Source organism: Coloeus monedula (genome assembly GCF_965178545.1).
Source record: "Coloeus monedula genome assembly, chromosome: 16".
Classification (NCBI taxonomy): domain Eukaryota; kingdom Metazoa; phylum Chordata; class Aves; order Passeriformes; family Corvidae; genus Coloeus; species Coloeus monedula.
The window spans coordinates 791199-813040 of NC_138796.1; the positions used below are offsets into that span (position 1 = coordinate 791199).

Below are 21842 nucleotides of genomic sequence, written 5' to 3' on the forward strand. Positions count from 1 at the left end.
TTTGGCTTGTTTGCTTTTATACCAGAAAAGTGTTTAAGTCCTGACTGGCTCATTTTCAGCAGTCAAATGAGGTTTTGGTATCTGGAAATACAATGAAAGTGGAATTGCAAAGTTTCCTATAGAAATAACGTGTATCCCAAGTTACCCCTTTCCATCTACTCACTGCAGGTCTGGCTCATACAAGCTTTGGTTGAATGTCAGGCATTTTGGAGAGAAACCAAAACAACTCAATTATGAGATCAATTACTCCTGATAGTGGTGGTGCTATGGGATACTCCATGGGTGAGTCATGCAAGGCCTGATTCTTCCATCAGTCTGTAGAATAGTCCCTTCTGAGCTATTAAATGTTCTGGAGTATCAAATTCTGCTATCCGACCATTTTCCAAGACTAAAATCCTGTGAACATTAAGACAGAGGTGTAAGTTTGGGGACACACAGCAGCTGTAATAAATGTAGTTATTTCTACTTAGTTTTAAAATAAATTTCAGTACTTGCTGCTTATTCAGCCAAGCTTTCCAACAGCTTTTCAGCTGGGAAACAGTACTGGGATAGAAAGAGTTTCTGTTGAGTGACTGTTCAAGTACTGAGTTTGGGAGGAGGGGTTTTTGGCAATTGAGACTGGAGTGAGATTTGTGAATGGGTATACAGGTGTTTTAGTTTCACAGCTCTCAGGTGACACAAGGAGCTGTGGTCATGGTTTTGCTGTCAGTGGCAGGGAAAGGGCTGTGACACAGCACGAAAGGCATTGTGTGGGAGTAAAGGATCTCTGATTAACCTACTGGTTTCCAGCTGGTTTAAGAGAGATCCACCAAACTCTAAAGCAAAGCTTGGAGGGTTAAACACAAAGAGGACAGAAACGAAATTGCTGTTCAGCACCACTGTGGTGTGTCAGTCACATCAGCTGCCTGTGTGTTCCCTCCTGCTCAGAAATGTCTGTACCTGTCACAGTCCAGGAGGGTGTTCACCCGGTGAGTGATGGTTAACACGGTGCTGTCTCTGAACTGAGTCCTCAGCATGGACTGAATCTGGACATCAGTTTCTACATCCACTGCTGCTGTGGCCTCATCCAGAACGAGGATTGTGGCTTTCCGCAGGAGTGCTCTGGCCAGACAAACCAGCTGTTTCTGACCAGTGCTGCAAGTAAGAAGAGGGCTGGTAAACTGAGGCTGGTAGTCACTTTTCCTTGGGGTCAGATCAGATGATTCATATGAAATTAATAATGAAAAGGTGATTGTTCCCTTTCTCTGAAAGGGTGATTGAGGCTGGTGGCACTGCAGGTAGGTAACAGCATCAAACAGCTTAAGGAAGTGAAGGGGAGGCATTGCTATGGCACCCAGAAAATTAGGGTACTTGGAACGGGATTGTGGGATTCTAAGTACTGCACAAATGCAAACCACCACAATGATTACATCTCAGAAGTCTTCCTTGGTGTCTTCTGATTTGATTTCATGCTGCTAAACAGGACAGTAATACAGCAATTTGCTGTCTGGATGCCATTAAAAAAACCTGATTATATTTTAAAAGGAATTAGCTTCCTTATCCAACCAGCTCTGTTCTCCTAGCCCAGGGGCTGGCACTGCCCTGCCACTCCCTTTCTGCAGATAAAGGTACCTTAGGTTTTCCCCTTGGTCAGTGCACTTATATTCCAGCTGCTCTGGCAAATCTGCAACAAAGTTCTTGAGCTGAGTCAGTTCCAAAGCTGTCCAGATGTCTGCATCAGTGTATTGGTTTAATGGGTCGAGATTCATTCTTAGGGAGCCAGAAAACAAAACTGGATCCTGAGCACAGAGACAGTACAAACAACTCCTGAAATGAATATAAAAATGAGCTCTTGGGTCCTGCCTGCTGGGTGGGAATCTGTGACTGATGTTATCTTGAATGGCAGATGAACATGGCATTTCCAACATGGAAATTGCTCAATGTCCCTCTTGTCACTGAATCTTTATAAACCCTTCCCAGCTGTTCAAGATCCTGCTCAAGGATTTTGGAAATGAGTTTCATACCTGGGGTACGACAGTTATCTTGGATCTGAGGTTGTGGAGGCCTAGTTGGGCAATATCCTGTCCATCAATTAGAATGGCTCCTTCTGCAGCTTCCACCAGTCGCAGCAATCCCACGGCAAGGGTGGATTTCCCAGCTCCTGTTCTGCCAGTTATGCCAATCTGTAAAGTGCAATGGAAAGACTTTGGTTTTGATGTTGATGGTTTTCTCACAGTTGGACAAACATGTCATGTAGCTGCTCTCTGTCTTTTGACAAGAGACAGCTTTGCATGGATCAGATCTTTAGGGCTGCTCATGATTGGCATAGCCTGGCAATGCTTTCTTAAAGGGAAGCATTTATAGTTCACAAAAGCCTTTGATGGGAAGAATAATTACAAGACTTAGCAGCTCGAACAGGGCCTTGATGTGGACCTAGAATGAAAAAATGGAATTCCTTTGCTGTAACAAGCTGGACAAGGTGTGCAGTGGGGGAGATGGGCTCCTGCTTTCCTGCAGCTGCCAGGCTGCCTAGCTGGGTGCAGGTGGGGGCTGTATCCCCCTGGATCTGGTCACTGCCCAGCACTGCTCACAGTGCTAGAGGAGTGGTTCTCCTACCTTCTCGTGCCCATTGATGGTCACACTGATATGCCTCAGTGCTAACTCTAAACCTGGCCTGTAGCACAGGCTGTAGTTTTTAAATTCAATCCTTCCTTCAGTGAGCCAAACTTGCCCTTGGAGTTTGCCGTTCAGAGTCCAGGGTGCCTGAAGAGATGGAAGCAAACAGCAGTGTTTAAGGCTGATTTAAATTACCCAATCAAGTGGCCATACTGGAATGGGATGCTCATGAAGATGTCTGTGCCAACTCCCTCCCAATCTCTTTGCTATTTCCAAACCAGAAAAAGGCCTCCAACTTTCATACTGCAGATGCTGGCTTTTTACTTTATCCAAAGATGCCAATCAGATTTTCTTTACTGAAAATGGGGATGAATATTTGCTTGCAAGTCAGAGTTCTGACATTGAGTGGTTCAATAAAAAAAATTTATATTCCCCTGTAAACAGGACTGTGAAAGCATCCTCTCTCAGGGCAGCATATGGAGATATAATTCTAATGATTACAGAACAAAAATTTTTTCACTGGAGACTTTTAGCAGCTAAAAGGCTATCTAGGAGCCAGCAGTTATCAGAGTTGCATCTGAAGTCACATAATAAATACTCCAAATATGGGCAGAAAATGTCTCATTCCATGAGTGTTACCAAGTGAAGCTATTTTAATGGCAATCCAATGCATAACTCTCTTGAGAAAATAATGATCAGAGGTTATAAAACAAGTCTAGTCAGTTGGATAAAACCCAAATGCTGCAGTTCTTTAAAGGAAACATGACAGGCCTTTCAGGAGGGGAAAACTAGAGGTTTTTCAGGTGGAACAGGAAAGTTACTCATTGAGTTTGCAGAGATGTTCAGCCCCTTCTAATAAGGTCAGTAGTGGATTAGCTACCTCCTTAGGAGTCCTCAGGTATTCTCTCACTCTCTCCACAGAAACAATGTTGTTCTCTATTTCTGTCCAGGAGCGAACCATCCAGTTCAGAACACCAGTTATCTGCCACAAGGAAAGAGAAGCATTGGGGCAGAGAAAATGAGCCCTGACCTGTGCTTGTGAGTTACCCGGTACTTTGTGTTAGTGTTTATTTCTAAAGATCTCCTCAGCAGCTAATTATATCAGAAATTAGATTACATCAGAAAACTTTAAAATGCTGAAGTGAAAGCCAGCTCCTGCCACAGCCCCCTTCAGCAAGTTTATAGAGAGTTAAATGCTACTGACTTGGATGCTAAAAGGTGGTGTAGCTGTTTCTTAGGTTCTTGTGCAACTAGTCTACAAGCACGTAAGACAGGTGCTAGAGACCTTGCTTCAGATGCCCAGGGGCTTGCTTTGACTTAAGTATAAGTTCAGGTGCAGGAGGAAGATGGCCTGTGCATGCGTTTATGAGGTTCATTCCCTAAGGGGCCACGTGCTCCAGATGCTCTGGATTTTAGCAATGACAGCAGGATTTGGTAGGAAAAGGCATCTAGAAAGGCACAGAAATAGTTCATAATTTCTTAGAAATTAAAATGCAGTTGCTTTTGATAGAGGCAAGCATGGTATTATTTCCACACTGGGTTACCTGGAGAGCACAGGAAATGGAGAAGCCAGCAGTTCCTGGGCTGAGCTGTGTCCTGCCCATGGCTGCAAACAGGGCTGCAACCAGCACGATGCCATTGCCCAGGAACTCCAGGTTTGTAGCAAGCCACCTGCAGGAGGAGGAGAGCCCAGGGCTGTTGCTGGGTGCCCTCTCCCTTTCTCCCAACACGTGATTACTTTACAGAACACTCACAGAGCTGCTGGGCAGATTTGTACCTGTCAGCAACAGCTCCAGGGAAGCAAATTCGCTGATTCTCATCCACTAGGAAATTGCTCTTTGAAATAAACCTCTGCTGGTCCTTGTGAGCACGGATCACACTGCTGCCTTGGAAAGTTTCTGAGATGTGGGAGTAGATGGGAGACCTGCTGGCAGCCTCCATGCGTCTCAGCTGGCAGGAGGTGGTGACATAGAAGTGCTGGTACAAGGGAAAATGGAAGGGAGAGACATTAGAAGGCTCATGCCTCTCAGGAGGTGCTCCACAGGAAATTTGGGAGGGCCTCAACAAGTGCAACAGTACGTGCTATCCTCATGTTACAAAACCTTATGTGCAGGTAGGAGATGCCCTTAAAAGATGAGCTAGTGTTCCTACCTCGGTTATGTCCTATCTTTATTAGGAATAACCCTGTGGTTGGGGCAAAGGAGCCAGGGTACTCTGACCCCACAAAACCTCTACATGCAGTTTCTCCTGTAGCTGAGCCCTCTGCTTGATGGAAAACAGAAGTGAACTTGACCTTCCCTCATGCTCAGTCTTAGCTGGCAAACATGGATATATGAAAAGTAGTGTAGGAATTCTGCAGGAAAGGAAAAATGCTTTTGGTCTTCATGTGATTTACACTAATGGTGATAAGGGGTATAGCTCTAGGTAGGATTTGATTTAGACATCAGAAAAGCACAAGCCTCTGAGAGGGCGCTGGGGTGCTTTGGAAGGCTGAGGTGATGAGGGAAAGGGACTGACATTGCTCTTGCTTAAATGCAATTTGAGATGATGAAACTAATTTCTGCATGCCTTCATTCCTAAGAAATGGAAGGAGGCTTTCTGCAAGGACGTGGCTGTGCTGCTTCAGCCTCTCCTGCGTGTGTATCTGTGAGCTCCTACCTGGAATGCTGCATAAAGAACAGTCAAGGGCACTATGGCCATTGCTGCCCATGGTGTAGCCACCACAATCACCAGGTAGATCTCCAGTAAGTTGAACAAGAATCCCAGCACAGACTTCAGCTTGTCAGGGATGACAGAATCAACAGCATCCATGTCTCTGGAGAAGCGGTTCAGCAGGTGTCCAATGGGTGTTTGCTCAAAGAAGAGCATTGGGGATCTCATGACACTGCTCAGCAGCTGCAGGAAGAGCTGGTGTGAGGCTAACACGCCCCCCAGGAGGACTGCTGCTGTGCAGGCAAACCTGCCCAGGGCTGTAAGAGAAAAGGAACTCTTGTTACTAGGTCTGAACAAACCCACCCTGGAGTTCTCCTTTGCAAGATCGTGATCTCCACTTAGTCCTGTGAATGCTGCACCAGTGTGCATTCAGGAAGGTGCAATGGGAATTAAACCTCTCTTTAGCAGGAATTAAACCAAGCCTCAGAGTTGCAGGGTAAGCTACTCTTTCTGTAGGGTAGTTACAGAGTGGCCAAAGACCTTCTAAGCCAGCTTGATGGGGGGCATGGATTCAGCAACTTAAATATGTGGGACAAATTATTCATTCATCACAAAATAAGCTTGACTGGGATTACTTTAAATTGCTCAGTGATATTTTTTCTTTTTAAATAGAGTGACCAAAAGAATTGTGGCTATTCTAAAAGAAAAAGATAAAGAAATGTAGAAGTCCATGAGTTTATCTTCTTTTCTCTCTGTTTTACGTGACCTAAGCCAAGATTTAATTCAGCATGGAGAAGAGCCCCCACTTGCACTTTTATATGATTAATTTATGCTGGAAGGATGGAAAGAGATAAGAAGAAGAAAGAAAAACCTTTAGGGTTGATGCCAGAAGCCCAGGAGGCTGAAGCCCAAGGGTATGCACTTGTTTATATTCTGAGAAAACATCCTGGATATGGGGAAGGGAGGTGGGAATACAGAGAAGAATTAGGTGAGCAACTTAAACGAACCTTGAACCACTGCCAATGCACCAAAGACTCCAACTCTGAGCTCTGTGAGCTGCTGTGTCCCATTGTGCACGGGGTCATCTGTCCAGAGGCTGAGCCAGTAGCCCCGCGAGAAGGCCACGGCCTGGTGGCACGCGAAGGACAGGACGGCGCTCGCGCACAGGGCCGGGCCCGTGGCTGCCAGGTAGGCTCCGTGCACCCCAGCACTGACCTGCAGCGAGGCAAGGGGGCAAAAAGAGCACGAGACGTTGGGAGGATCAAGCTTGCTAGCAAAAAAAAGCAGCTCTGAAGCAAGGAATGATTTATTATGGCATTTCTTGGTTATATGTCACAGCCATAGCAACCATTTTGATTCTTTGTTTTCCTCACGGATGAGTAACAAAGGCGTACTTAAAGAAATCATTAATGAGTGATTATTATCAACTGTTGAATGTTATGCAGTAGGCTCATGTTACTTCTGGAATGCACATAAGGCTTTCCTTATGTTAGGCAGAGGTTTTTCTGTGTTCCTGGTGTGAGAGAGAACTCATGTTCACACGGGGTGCTTGTGTGGGGGCCTGCTGGTCAGGAGAGGTGAGGAGACCCTTGTCTGCCTAGTGCTGTGCTTCCCTAGAGGAAAAGCTGCTCCTTTTGGGGTTTCTAACGTCTTACTCTCATTTCTTCTCAGTATAGTATGTCCTTGTCTCAGTTATAGGACACACTTGTACAGCTCAGCTGACTCCCTGGCTGTGGTTTAGCTTAGGCAGGGAGCTGACCTGCCTGCCATGAGTGTGATATCCCCATGGAATGTGTCCTTGCCTCTACAGGAAGGTGCTGTGCTTACCCTGCCATGCTGAGTTGTCTCTGCCTTGGTTAATCCTCCACTGGTGGCTGCAGCACTGGTACAGTCTTGACTCACAGCAACGGTCTCCCTTCCCACAGCAGATTTTACTGAACCACCACTTCATTAAGAAAACAAAAATCCTTTCAATTTTTAGTCACCCTATCCATCCCTAAATTCATGCCTTTTTTGAGGGCTGCAGTTTTCAGGGCCCTCCAGAGTGACCCCAACCATTGTCCATGTTTGTCACAGTGACTGGCCTCTGTCAAGCCACTGAGGAGCAGAGGCTTAAAAGCATTCACTCTCTGAGGCTGGTTTGGGATGAGTCTGACCTTACAGCCCACTGGAAAGTCATCAGCAACCAAATGCATCAAGGTGTGCCTGTACTTGAGCTCTGTTCTGGCTTCTTGTGAAATACAGAAGGAATATCAGTCAACTTCGACATCCAAGAGCAGGTTTTTAACTCTTTCTTGAGTTTTGCCCGTTTGCTCTTGTTATTAATTTACAGATCAATCCCAAACCTGTATCATACTCAGAGCCTCCATGTAGGCTTGTAGGGGCTTTTGGAGTAAGTTCTTCAGTGTCTGAGACTGCTTTAAGCTTACCTAAGGGGTTTCTCCTGAGATGGACCATTTCCAGTGGTAATAGTGCCTCTGGTGTCTCCCAAAGCTGTGAAACAAATGTAGTTTTTTTCTAAATGTTTTAGAATCCTGTTTTGTCCTGTATAGCCTTTGAAAGACAGGTAATATGGAGGAAAGATTCTTTTAAAATATTGTTTCTAAAGAAAGAAATATCAATGTTAGGCTTGAAGAATAGCACATAATAGTGGGTAGTAGTTTACTGCAGGATTAGTGTCTCCTAATATGGATTCAAGAACCAATTTTGAGGTGATGAGTCAGATAATTTGACAGGCATATTTTTCTCCACACAAAACACCACCTTACTGTGATTTGGTCTCTGCTTTAAATGTCCATAATAAAACAAATGGGATATGAAGGAAACAATTGACTTAATAGACCTAAGAAGAATGATTCCAACCCATCTGGGTTACCTGGGAACCCAGCACATGGCTTCTCTTCCGCAGTAATGTGCGAGTGAAGAAATTCTGCAAAGGCCCCATTTCTCTGTAGAAGTTCTTGGTAGGAACCAGTTTCTGAGATCATTCCGTTCACCAGAAAAACAATGCTGTCCACTTGAGGCAAAATGTTAACTGTGTGGGTCACCAGCACACGAGTCTGCTTGAATAAAGAGGGAACAGTTAAAATTGTTCTGCTGTCAGTACTGGTATCAGTATGTCAGCATCAAATTTAGGCCTCAAAAATTCATCAGCCTGAATGGAATTAAAGGGCATTTCCTTTTATTTACATTTCTGAGCATATTTGCACAGATAACTGGAGGAAAGGACATAAAAGTAATTTTTCCCTAGATAAATTGGCATATTCTGCATTTTTAATAAACAATCGGGCCTTTGAGTATACCTTACATTCTTCTTAGCCAGTCATTCTGTTTCAATACATAATTATATTCTGATACTTGCAACCAATCCTCATGGAGAGAAAGGTTATAATCAGATATGTTTGTTTTAATTGGACTTTCTAATGCAAGGAATTACCTGCTTCCTGTTTTCCTTCTGTAATGTGAAACTGAATTTATATTATTAATCCAGTAGAGCTGCCCTAGCATCTCTTCTCATGTAACTGTTTTTCTTATCCAGATTGCTTGACAGCAGAGAAATATCAAGGAATAACAAAATGCAACCAATGCAAAAAGAATGGAGAAGTGTTTAAGTGATGAACATTTGGGTGATGAGAACTGTAAAGGTGCAACTGACCTATTCAAAAGTGATAGGATTAGACATCATGGTGATAGAATTTTGAACAGATCAGGCAGCTCTTCTGAACTGTGCTAGAAGTAAATCTCAAAAGGAGGGAAGGATGATGTCAACAGAAGACCAAAGAACAGTAAACTTGCTGTGAAAGTAAGGCTGGCACTAGGCATGTAGTTTGCATGAGGATAAAGCCAGCCTTCCTTCTCCTGGGTGAGCTTCCCTGCAGGACTTGCAGGTGCTGTGTGGCCTGCAGAGGAGGTGCGTGGCCTCCCCAGTGCCCTGCTGCCACTGCAAAAAAGCATTTGTGAGCCTTTGATAAACGGAGCAACCCACCCTGCTGGAAACATTTCAGGGCTCTGCTAATTAGCAACATTGTGCAATTGTTTACAGTTCAGGTTTATAGCACACCTTGTCCTTTAGTAAACCATTGGGTCCAAGAACATGTTCAAAGATGTGCTGCCCCACATGGGCATCAACAGCTGACAGGGGATCGTCAAGCAGGTAAATCGAAGCCTTCTGGTACACGGCCCGAGCAAGGTTCACTCTCTGCTTCTGCCCTCCAGATAGATTGATTCCCTGGAAAATGTATTGACTCTATTTATTCCAAAGCTACAGCATATTTCCCAACTGCTGACTCCCTTTTACACTGAGACTTTACGACTTCCTTATTTTTAAATCAGTGCATCTCCCTCCCTCCCTCCCTCCAAATAGGGCTCTTGCAGAGGCAGGGTCTCTTGAACCACTCCTCTCTCCTGCAAAAGAGCACCCAAGAATGACCTGGATGTGTTGATTTTAGTCTTAAACATCTCTCATGTCTCTGATTAGGCTAACTGTCAGAAGGTGGACTTAAACTAAATTAAATCATGGCCCAACTTCCCAGAAATTCCTGAGCACCTGCCTCTTGCGAATTTAGGTTTTCTGTGTTTTAATCAGGACTCCCAAAGTTGTAGCTACTCAGGGGTAGATGTTTTAAGCAGGACACCTGAACTTGTAGCTACTCAGGGAAAAGTTGGCCAAAACACAAACCCCAGCCAGTACCTTTTCTCCTATTTCACTCTTCTGCCCCGCAGGGAAGGTCTCCAAATCAGGGTGCAGTGCACAAGCCTCTGTCACTCTATTGAACCATGTTTCGTCCATCTCTTTCCCAAATAGAATATTATCTTCCACTGAAGCATTTAGAACCCAAGCTCGCTGGGGGACATAAGCTGCAGTGTCCTATAGAAGTGGAAGAATGTTAGCAAACTTTTCCATAAGGTCAACTTGACACTGTGGGAATCCATCTTTGAAGAAAAGCTCTCTCAGTTACGGAAATCTGGAATAATCATCACCACTGACAGTTCTCAGAAGGCTTTGCAAAATGTGAGTCTGCACTGTTACTGCCTTACAGGGGAGTAAACAGAGGTACAAGTACAGGATGCAATTTACCAGGATGACACTTCAGCTCACTGTCAGAATGGGAAACAGAACTGCATCTTTGGAGTACTGTTCCAGCTCCTATTCCCAAAGTCCAGGCACATCTGAGAGGTCTGCAGCACCTTGAGATAATTAAATGTGGACTGATACATACAGCCTGTGTTAAAATTCAGCAGTAAATGGGTTTTCCTCAGGTACCTGATGCTGTGTTTAATACCTTACAGTTCCTGAAAACAGCCTAATTAGAGAAGCAAATGCTGAGGGCAAAATTCACCTTCATGGTCACGCAGCCATCTGTGGTCTCCAGCTCGCCCAGTAATGCTGCCAGCAGGGAGGACTTGCCAGCACCCACCTGCCCAACCACAGCCAGCAAAGAGCCCTGGGGCACGGTGAGATCTATGCTGTGGGGAGAAGATCAGGCTCTTACACTTAGATACACTTCCTGAAAATAAATGTAATTATTATCAAAATTCTTGCTATTGTCAGGTATGTATCAAGTAAATACCCTAATTTCATCCCTTCAAAGACCCCTCCAAACAGAAAGACTTCTTCATCCACATCCCCATCTGAGTTTCATACCCAGATCCCCACTCTGGAGCCAGGCTAGCCCAAAGCATTGGGTGTAGAACATTCCTGAACACCAGAACTTTTCAAAGCTTTTCTTTTCTAAAATGTCAATGCCTTTTGAAATAAGCATGTAGTGATGTCATATATAACATCTGCATTCTATCTACTTTTTTCACTTAAATTACTGTAATTTCATATTTGGGCAAGAAAACTGTATAAAGAAAACAGTCTCCATGTATTACAGCAACATCCAGATACAGGCACCTTCCCATTTATGTGCTCCTCAACATAAAAGCAAGATTATGTTTTGTCTCATTTTATAATTTTCAGAATTCAACATTGAATAAGAAGCAAACTCAGAAGCCTCTGGATATTCCACCCTGGTTTCACTTAGGCCCTGAGGAATTAGTTCATTCAGCATCCCCTGACCTACAGAATTGAGAGATGACTAAGGGTAAGTCTGTACCTTCTAAGACAAGGAGAAGTTTCTTTGCTCCAGCAGAAAGTCCCATTTCTTATGGTGATACTTGTCTGTGCTAAAACATGAAGAAAGACAGACCACTTGTAAATGCAAAGGTAGCTACAGAAATGTCCCAATTTATGTGATTTTATGTTTCAGTGTATATTTGTTACATAAAATGAACCTTTATTATGAAAAGAAGGGGTAAATTACCAGACTAGATTTCCTTGTTAGAAATAATGAGGCCAGAGAGATAGTGACAGTAAGGGGCAAATATTTTTCTCTTGACTGTGGTAGACACCCTGAGTAGAGGCTGAACAATGGAAATTACTCCTCTTATTAGACAAGAGCACTAACATAAAAGCTCACCACAGCCAGAAGTGCTCCTGCGAGAGCTCTCAGGATTCAGTTCTTCCAGATTCAGGAAAGCTGCTAAGCGGTTTAAGGAAACTTTGGCCTGAAATGAAGCAGCACACAGAAGAACATAAGATTTAGAGTAGAAAGGGAGCAAAAACCCAGAGTGAAGGCTCAACTTGAAGACTCACTTAGAATGTTGAGTAGGTGCTATGCTGCAGATGCTGTAGGCTTAGATGGGCCAAAGGCAGCTCTTCCTTATGTCACCTGCCTTTATTTCCACTTAGCTTAGCAAAAACCCCATATCCTTCCCTGTGCTTCTGGTTCAGTGAAATTGGTACTTTTTCATCCAATCCTTCCTGCAGTCTTTCCAGTGATTGCTTCTGTACATGAAAATCTGTGACAGTCTTGGAGTGTAAGAGGGAAATAAATTTCCTAATTTCTTACTGAACAATGAATTGCTTTTCTTTCTGGCTTGGACTAGCAGGGTTTCTACTGATCCCCTATGGAGATTTTGCTCCACCTGTTCTGATTTCTGTGATTAAAAACAGAACTGGAAGCCCCTCTGAGATCTAATGGTGCTTGTGCTGAGCTAGAAAAGACTTAGGAGTAATTCTTGTTGACTAAGTTGTCAATATAAAGGAGCCCTTCTGAAAAGCAATGCCACAAAGTACCTTTAGCTGCAAGCCCTTGCACTTCACTGTTTCACAGTGGCAATTAAATAGCTGATGTACAGAGCCCTAAGAAATCCCTACTTTTACCTGTTAATGGGGATATGTAAAAAAATCTCTATGGCCAAAGGAAGAGAAACAGGGCCTGCAGCTAACCTGGACAGCAGCATTGATGGAGAAGGGCAGGAAGGAGTGGGCAGTGTTGAGGATGTTGATCAGTGTTAAGGACACAAAGGCCTTCTCAGCATCCAGCACGTGTGTGTTGTCCACCAGGGTGTAGACAGCAAACATGACAAATGTGATCTGAAAGGGAGCAAAGGAAAAGAAAACCATTTGCTTCAAAATGGTCCAAGGGTGACAGGCCCTTCCTTAAGACTCTGAGGCCCATTTGGTTAAATCCAGGCTATCACCTCTAGGTGCCTGTCCTGCAGCTACCACAGGCACAGGTCTGGCATGTTGCTGACAGAACCAAGTCTCATCATTTCAGGTTTGCTCTGCTTTAAGGAGGTTTTGGTGTGGCAGCCACAGCAACTCCTGTGACCTCCAGCTCCTCCAGGCAGATAAAATCTTTAGCTGTCCATAGGAAAAATCTGTCCAGGCAGAAGTACAAAGAGAAGTAACAGCACGTGTTTTATGTAGGAAGGTGATCTGCTCACCAGGAAAGTTGATGAATGGAAAGAAACTAAGGATGCTGAGAAGAGAATCTGAGATCTTTTTAAGGCCTGAAGTTCTTGCTTTCGGATTCCAAGCACTTTCTCCATGAAGGTTTTCTCCCAGCCATGCAGTTTGATTACTTTGATGTCACTGAGAATGGCATTGGTGAGTTTGGCCCTCTCATCCTTATGCTTCATCTGGGTTTCCTGTAACAAATGTTTGAGTTTTATCATTTAATAGGTTGAATGTTTAATGGTGCAATTATTCTGAAGAAAAATACCTTATTCCTGCCTCCAAATCCTGAATAAATTTCCCTGCAGTTGAGCTGTGTATACTGTTTTGCTTAGGAATCTTCCAGGCTGGGAAATATTTTACTTTTCATCTTCAGAGCTTTATTTTTACCGGCAGTACATAAAAACAACAGAAAAGTAGGGTAAACATGGTAAAAGGCTGAACATGGAAGACCTTGCTCTAAATTTCAAGAAACTTAGCAAGCTTCAAATCCTCCTATGTTACTTCAGTCAAGCATGAATAATAAATACAAGCCATCACATAACTCAGTAAACCACTTCATTTTCACAAAGCAAAATGTACCTGAAACTGACTCCTCTTCTTGGTGATCACAAAATTCAGAGGCAAAAGAAAAAGGAATACAGCAATTGCAGTCAAGGCAGATGGTCCTAGAAGCTGCCAGGAGAGAAATGGGAAAGAGAAGGAACTTCTGGTGATGACTAGGAAAAACTGTTTTTCATTCCCCGTGCTCACCTTCCCTCCCATTTGAGCTTGTGCATAACATCCCTCTGGCTAAGCCTTTCCCCTGATCTTGCCTTTGCCTTTCCTGGGAGTTGTGCTCCCTAAGCACTGTGGATTGTTAACTCTCCAGGCAGGATAACGCCTGTCATCAGGCTGTGCTGAATTTATTTGCTCCCTTGTTAGGAACTAGATCAGTGCTGAAGGCAATCCAGAGGCACGCTGGCAATTCAAGCCATTCCCGGCTCTTCCCAACCGTCCTTGGGTGCGTTCAGGACATCTTGTGGCTGCCCTGAGTAAGTGACCCTGGACAATACCAGGTTTTCCTTAAAAAACAAACCCAAACCCTCAACAAAATATTCTTGCAGCATAAATAACCCAGCTTGTCTGCATTTACACCAAGGTGAGATGAAATGGTGGCATTATCCTGTGCCATTAACTTGGGACAGCTCTTGGATCCCACGGTTCATAATAATCGTGTATCAAAACTTGTTTCTCATGGGTTGGTTATGTCTCCCTAGGGATGGCTGGACAGGGGAATGCTGGTGTACACAAAGCATTACAGGTATTGTCTACACAAATGGTCTGTGAACACCAGCAAACAAGGTGTAATTATGCTCCAACCGCATTCAACTTGTCAACGTCACTAGGAAAGGGATGATGACTTCTCAGCAGTCTGCACCATGGCTACTGGTTTTCACAGTCACAGCATCCTGCCAGGCACGAGGCACAGTCCATCCTGGGTAATACAGGAAAGTCTCAAAGGCCTCTGGAAAGCTCCTGTGAATCACCTGTCTCTACACTGCTCCTTCTTCCATTTACCAAAAACAGGGACTAAGAAATAGGGCTCTGTACTGCTGAGAAAATACCACACATTGATTAAAAATGGATCTTTTAGATTACCATCCACTACTTCTAATTCAGGTTTTGCTCTCTCCTTGCTAAATTCCTTAATACCGATGAAATTCAAAGTATCCAATACCCTTTTTGAATGTCATGTAACTTTGCTTTTCAAGCTGTTTCAGTGATCTTCTGGTAATCAGGCTTCAGGATGAAGTACGTCAAGTTGCTATTTCAGACCATTCCCCATTATGTCCTGGAACTATGCCAAGGAGCTGGCACTGGACTTTTAGTGTGCACTGGCCACCAAGAGGTGACAGAGGAAAATCTGAAGCAGAAGTTTATCAGTCAGATTCATTTAACTATACTCACAGTCTCCTAAAAGGGACTGAATGCTGAATACACAGGTGAGAAGATGAACTGAAGGATCAGGCGAGGATTCTATACCAATAAAAATATTTTTCAGAAAGAAAAGTGAATGCACCATGCTACAGAGCTGCAAAAAATATGGCAATTTCATGTAATTCAAGCCAGTAAGTAGAATTTTGAAATCTCCTTTTTCCTTTCATATTTAGAATAGAAGGGGATTGATAAATACTGTCATATTTTACCTGCCACAAGAAGATAAAGCAGGTGATAATCCGAATAGGGGCCAGCCAGGTCCCATTAAAATAGATAATCAGATCCATTAGCTTCTGCACATCAACAGATACCAGATTAACAGTTTCACCGATGGTTGCTGCTTTCCTTGAGGCATTTGACATAACTAGGATCTAGACAGGGCAAAGAAAAGACATCATCAAACAACAGCTTTGGTCCAAAAGTCAAACAACTTTCTTTTCCTCATAGAGAACAAAGAGGGAGAAAAATATCAAATCCCAGGTATTGAAACCATGCTGCTGCCTGGGCCCTGTGACTTCACTTTGAGATGAAGCATCTCACTCCTTTTCCCCGACCATCATATACAGGATAAGAAAGTTTATGTTGATTTTTGCTTTCCTTTTCTTGGCTTTTCCTTCAGAGGGAAGCTCTGAAAAATGTATCTGCCATGTACTGTTCAGAAATGAATACAGGACAGCTACAGCTTAAAACTAGTTTCTAGTGACATCTCCCCTGATATTGCTATGAACAATGTACAACATCATAACTACTAATACAGAGCTAGAAAAAAGCAAAAGTAAAAAAAGGGTCTGCACCCTCACCTTCCTATACACAAGCCCTGTTACTGCAGTTCTCAGCCTCAGCCCCAGAACAAGGCACATGTACATGTAACGTTGCTCAAACAGAGTCTGGAGACAACCCAGCAGGAACATGCTGAAGGCATAGAAATAACCAAGCCAGCTCGGTGCTGCCTGATCTTCAATGAACTTCAGGAAAAGGCTGCAAGACAGGAGTAAAATGTTGCTGAATCCACACAGAATTATCAGACGCAAAAAACAAACTGGCAGAAATACCGGAGATCTTTCTGTATCCTCTCTGGCTGAAGTTTATCAGTAGATAGCAGAAGAACTGGAACATATAATATCCCGATTTTTGAAATCTAGCCACTCTTGGTTTTGAAGCAATCTCTGATCTCAGCATCCTCTCAGGGTAAACCTCATTTTCAGTGTTAAGGATGGCTCCTGATTTTCATGAATTTGTCAGAAATATGCATAGTGGTAGCTGTAATCTAAGGGAGTAATTGACATTTCCAGAACTACTTCTAATCTTAATGACTGAGAAGAGATTTTGCCCTTGAAAATATAATGTACTGCAGGTTGGTGTTGTACCACCAGAGCCCACAAAGCATTTTATCAACTCACAAAGCTATTTAAGATGTGTAGGATGCACAGCCATGCTCTTTATTAGTCAGGGAACATACAGTCTTAAGACTACAGCAAGTGGCAAGTGGTGTGATATACAGAACCATCAAATAACTCCTGTTCTAGTAAAGTTGTCAAATGGCTTGGTGCATCCTGTCCTTCCCACTGTTGGAGTACAGCAGTGCAGACAGTGTGCACAGCTTCACACAGTGGCTTTGTGTCTTTTCCTCCTGCCTTGACAAAGGGCTCAGCACAAATGACACCTGAGCTCCTTCCATCAGCAAGAGCAGATTTTGGAAGGTCAGTGTTTGTGTGTCTGTGGGTGCTGACACACACATCTCTGAGCTCGTGGACACGGCAATCTTGTACATGTGATAGAAATACATTATAAATGTGCACATACCTCAGTAACTTTGGGGTGGAGAACAGGAAGACATCACAGATAACTAAGCAGACAGTGCTGAGAAGGAAGTAAGTTCCAAACATGCTCCAAAACATTTTCAGTAAGGGCCCGCTCTGACTGTGCTTTGATTGCAGTAGAGCCTCTGTCTCTTCAGCTTCTGCTATGCCAGTTTCAGTTTTCTGACCCTTTTTAAATGTAGCAGACTCCATTTTCCTGAAGGAAGAAACAATGGGAAAGCTACCTACAACTGGAGAAAGCTTGGGACATTTGTACTTTCAAAAAATCACTAAATATCTCACACTGGGTCTCATACCATGTCCAGTATAAATGCTCATCAAAAACTGATTCCTCTCACAGAAAGTTAGTTCTGTGCTTCCAAGAATGGAAGGATGTTCTGCAGCAGATTTTAACACACCTTAAAATCACATTTTGCACAAAGGCACTCACACACCAGTACCTGTGAGTGTATTTGCTTAGATCATCTAGAACTACCCAGCTGAGCCCATGGTGTGCTCTCCAGAGCAAATACTCACTGCTGCGTTCTGCTGTGACACTTCTTCCACTCTCTTTCTGCCCAGGCAACAATTTCTTCAGAGGAATCCTGTTTCCTCACTGGCCACAAGTCATGCACCCCCAAGGCCTGCTGAGAGCCTTTCCAGAGGAGCCTGGAGGACACAGAGTGCAGTCAGGGAAGCACAGCAGGATCTGTGGTGTGCGTAACACTTTCGGAACACGGGGGCATTAAGGCAGTGCACACAGGCACTGACAGCCTGACAGTACTCAGGGCTGTCCTGTCCCAGAATAAACATCAATGTCCAGGAACAGCAGTTTTGCTTTGAATCCCTAGGCTACCTTCTGTCAGCACAATGGGGATTTGCAAGTCAGCCTTAATTTCTAGTCCATACTGAGAGTCTTGGGTAGTGGAGGACAAAGTTCAGTTTAACTTTCTCTGGGCTCCATGAAAGGCAGATGAGACCTGATCACAGTGACAGTAGGCCCAAAGAATGTGATTGTTCTACTTCTGAATGCTCAGCAGCACGCTGGCCCTATGCCCTCTTCACTATTTTCCCCTTTCCCAGCATTTGTTACAGCAAGGTCTGGCAGGCAGAGAGGGCTGTGGTTGGTGTACAGTGATCTTTTGAAATTGATGAGATCTATTTCAAGATTGGGAGGGCACTGGATGGGTAGTTGGGAGACAGAGAATTATCCAGAATCACAAATCTGTGTTTTAAACTCTTTTGAGAAAAGTAAGTTAAATTTTTATAATTTGATTTTATGAGAATACCTCAAGCCCCTAGAGAAATAATTTAAATCCTCACTCCATAAGCTAACTCAGGGGCTGAGATATTTCCTGGCTGCCATCTACATCCTCTCTCATCTCTGATGCTGTTGTTTTTTTCTGATAGTGTAGCAAAACCACGTCTTCTGTTTTCTTACCCAGAGAACCACCAGTATGTGATTTTGGAAAGAAAAGAGCTGCTGGCTTCTGGGCACTGATTCTGATGGGAGAGAAAACATGTGTGATATTTATATATAGAAAAGGGCATGCATCAGATGAAGATAGTTCCCTTCTGGGCTTCCCCAGGAAAATCAATCAGAGTTATCCCCTCTCCCTATTCACTGAACCAGAGTAAGTGTATTGTGGAGTCTCAATGGGATTGGGAGATTTTGGAGAATTTGACTTTGCATTATGTCTCAGATGTAAGAACAAAGAATGTAATTCTTCATACCCAAAGACATTTATTTTCTTAAGCACAGAGCTTTTCTATACTCATACCACCAACAGAGTACTGCAGCACAGGAGAGCAGCACCAGGGGAAGCAGTAGGAGCCCTATCCACTGGTTTCAGTGACAAGAAACACGAGTATGGATAGAAGGTTTTTAGTTTTGAAAAACTTACATAGAGAGACAGTGCACTGCTATCCCAAATTCTGCCAGTTACCTTTTAAAACTGTCAGCTTTTTTACAGAATGATGCATCTTGCATCACCCAGATACTCATGTGCCTGTGTATCCCCATAAATTTAAAATCCTGTTGCAGCAATGAAGCAAATCATTAGGAAAAGCTGCCTTCTACTTACAGGATTGTTGTCAGCTTCAGAGAAGAAGGGAGGGTCATCAACTAAGCAGAATAACACAAGTTCTCCTAGCACCAGGCCAGCATAAAGGTAAGTTGTAACATGGTGGAAATGGTCTTCCAGAAAGCCCTAAGGAACAGAACACTGGTGAAAATGAGGCAAGAACCTTCATGTTTAACCAGCAGAGAAAGAGCTTCTCATGTTCTACCTCTGCAAATAAACATCCATCACAAATATAGTGTTGTCAATCATTTTTCTCAGCACATATTTTAAAAGAGGAATTTGATTCTCCTCCTTACAGTCAACGAGACAAAAATATCCCTGTTGTTTAGAGACTTTGTAGCCCTGCACATTGAAGGTATGTGATCTCACTTACTTTTTCCAGGGCATGCTGAATTTTGGAACTAAACATCACAAGTGCAGCCACAAATGAGAGCAGCCAGTAAATCAATAGGACCCCTGAAGACTGGATGCCCATCATTCTTTCTGCTTGGGTAAGGAACAAGGCGAGGACCTGTGAGGAAGTACAAGTTTGTCCAAATAAATACGTGGTACTGGAATGTCAGTGTTATCAAATCAATGAATACAATAGAGAAAAATCAGTTAGCTTCTTGCCCAAACATTTCAAGATGTTCAGAGTTGCAGTATTGTTCCTAAGAGGCTAAAACTGAAAAGCTTTATGTGCAATTTTGCAGTCAAGAATGTCTCCAGAGAAGGCAAATAAGAAAATTACAATGGGGCCAACAGGCTGGGAAGATTTAGGTTATGCAGGTGCAATGACAGAAGGGGAAAACAGGCACTTATTCATTGAACAGAAATCGCATTTCACTCTAAACCACACTAAATCACATACTATGATTATGAGAAACGAAATCTTGTCTCGTTGTTGTGAGACCTCTTCCTAAACCCTACTGAAACCTCCTGCCAGGTGTGCTCTGCCCACAGGTCTGCCTCAACTCCAACACCCTGATGTGTCACACAGCAGTGGTGCACAAAGTGCATCCCCAGCCTTCTACTCCCCATCAGGCAAACTTGTACTCAGAGATAACGAGAACCACAGGAAATACAAAATCTGTCCCAGGAGGGCTAAGCTTGGCTATGTGCAGACAAACAAGGGAAGAATTACCATTGTGATTCCCATCACAGCAGGGCTAATGAAGAATGCTGAGGTCCGTGGGATCCCTTGGCTTTTCTCCCACACCATGAAGAAGACATTAGAAAAACACACTATTACCAGGATGAATCCAAGGACCTGGGGCAGAGGCAGAAAACACACACTGGAATGAACTGAAATGCTGGGACAATCAACCAAACTGAATGATCCAAGCTGCCTGGGCAGTAAGACTGGAGAGGTGGAAGATCAGGTTTGGGACAGAGAATGTTATGGGAAGTGTCAGGGAATCAAATGCAAGTACAGGGGAGAAGATCTTATGACAGATCTTCCTAAAACTTTACTTGATTTATACTGACCTGAGCTGGTAAAAGTAAAAAAAAAAAAAAAACCACAGAGATGGATCATCAGGAAAGAATTAATGATTTAAAAAGTTAAGTTCTGCATCAAGGTTGTGACAATGTTAGGACCAAATCCCATGCTTCACCCTTACCATTTTGGCTTTGAAGATGTGGGACATCCTGATGTAGCCTTTGTTTCTGTGTCGAAGATACAAGTAGTAGAAAGGAAAACAGATCCAAAGATAGGCACAAGGGATCCAGGCAATGATGGAGCTCTCGAAGCACCAGGTCAGTCCTGGGGCGTTTGCAGGCCATGTCTGGTTCCAGTCCTGAAACAGAAACAATGCAGAAGTGAAGGACATGATGCAGAGCAAGGCTGGGGAAAGGAATCCCATGACGGAAAGAGGAAGGAGATAATGGCTCGCAAACTATTACGGGAGTTTATCAACCTTAGGGATGGAAATCTGTGTGAATCCGGACTGACCGACTCACTAGAATCCTTTTAAAGGGATTTCTGTAGTGGGTCCGGGCCGCGTCCTCGCTCGCAGCTCATCACGTTTACTGTGGCTGAACAGTCTGTCCGGGCGAACACTCGTCCCGGGGAGGCAAAGTCCGCGGCACCCCGCAGCCCCTGACGGAAACACGGCTTCCCGCACGGCGGAGCGCCGGCCGCCTCCCCTGCCGGCCCCGCGGCCTCCATCGCTCACTCACCCGGGGCCCGCACAGCGCAGTGCCCGAGCCCATGGACCCCCTGCCCGGGACCCCCGGCCCGGTGCCCGGCGCCTCCTCGCTGGGCAGAGCTCCGATCCCGCCGGAGCGACTGCGCAGAGCCCCGGCCCGCCCGGCCCGCTGCGGCCAAAGTCCGGCCGCGGCCACGGCAGCGGCAGCGCGCTCCGAGGCGGAGCCCTCGGGATTGCCGCTTTAGGCGCTCTCTAGGCACACGGTCTCGGATAGAAAGGAGACACTGTTTATTCTTTCCACAAATCCAGCACGCCAAGGGGGTAAAAATAACATTTTCTGGTATAGTAAAATTTACATGAATACGCCCATCTAAGACATATTCTCCACCTATCTCATGCATATTTATGTATCTGGCGTAATTCAACACGCTGCTTGAAACGCAAAATTCTCTTCTTTATTGAGCAACTTCTGTTGTAGAAGTTATCTGACCTTAGTTACGTTCACAAATGGCCAGAACATACAGGTTGAAGACGACAGTCTATTTTGTTGAAGTGACCTGGCATCAGCTACGCTTACAAAGGGTGCGAAGGCGCAGCCGGGGACGGATAATCCCGGGACGGATACTCCCGGGACGGACACTCCCGGGACGGACAATCCCGGGACGGATACTCCCGGGACGGACACTCCCGGGACGGACACTCCCGGGACGGATAATCCCGGGACGGACACTCCCGGGACGGACACTCCCGGGACGGATACTCCCGGGACGGACACTCCCGGGACGGACACTCCCGGGACGGATAATCCCGGGACGGACAC

The 21842-nt window shown here is 44.4% G+C and overlaps 1 protein-coding gene across 1 annotated transcript; it reads right to left on the minus strand.

The window, feature by feature from the left end:
* Positions 1–150: 150 nt before the first annotated feature.
* ABCC6 (ATP binding cassette subfamily C member 6) lies at positions 151–20737 on the minus strand (the record flags this gene model as incomplete). Its single annotated transcript, XM_082292264.1, has 30 exons — positions 151–396; positions 940–1134; positions 1612–1778; positions 2004–2162; positions 2596–2742; positions 3476–3577; positions 4140–4266; positions 4373–4572; positions 5254–5564; positions 6255–6462; positions 7075–7192; positions 7677–7740; positions 8123–8306; positions 9308–9475; positions 9938–10114; positions 10587–10713; positions 11346–11415; positions 11709–11796; positions 12521–12667; positions 13021–13224; positions 13613–13705; positions 15220–15381; positions 15811–15988; positions 16814–17026; positions 17347–17478; positions 18251–18312; positions 18894–19019; positions 19267–19404; positions 20017–20142; positions 20495–20737. 30 exons carry the CDS (start codon positions 20735–20737, stop codon positions 288–290), a joined length of 4545 nt encoding a protein of 1514 aa, XP_082148390.1. The 3' UTR covers positions 151–287.
* Positions 20738–21842: the final 1105 nt, after the last annotated feature.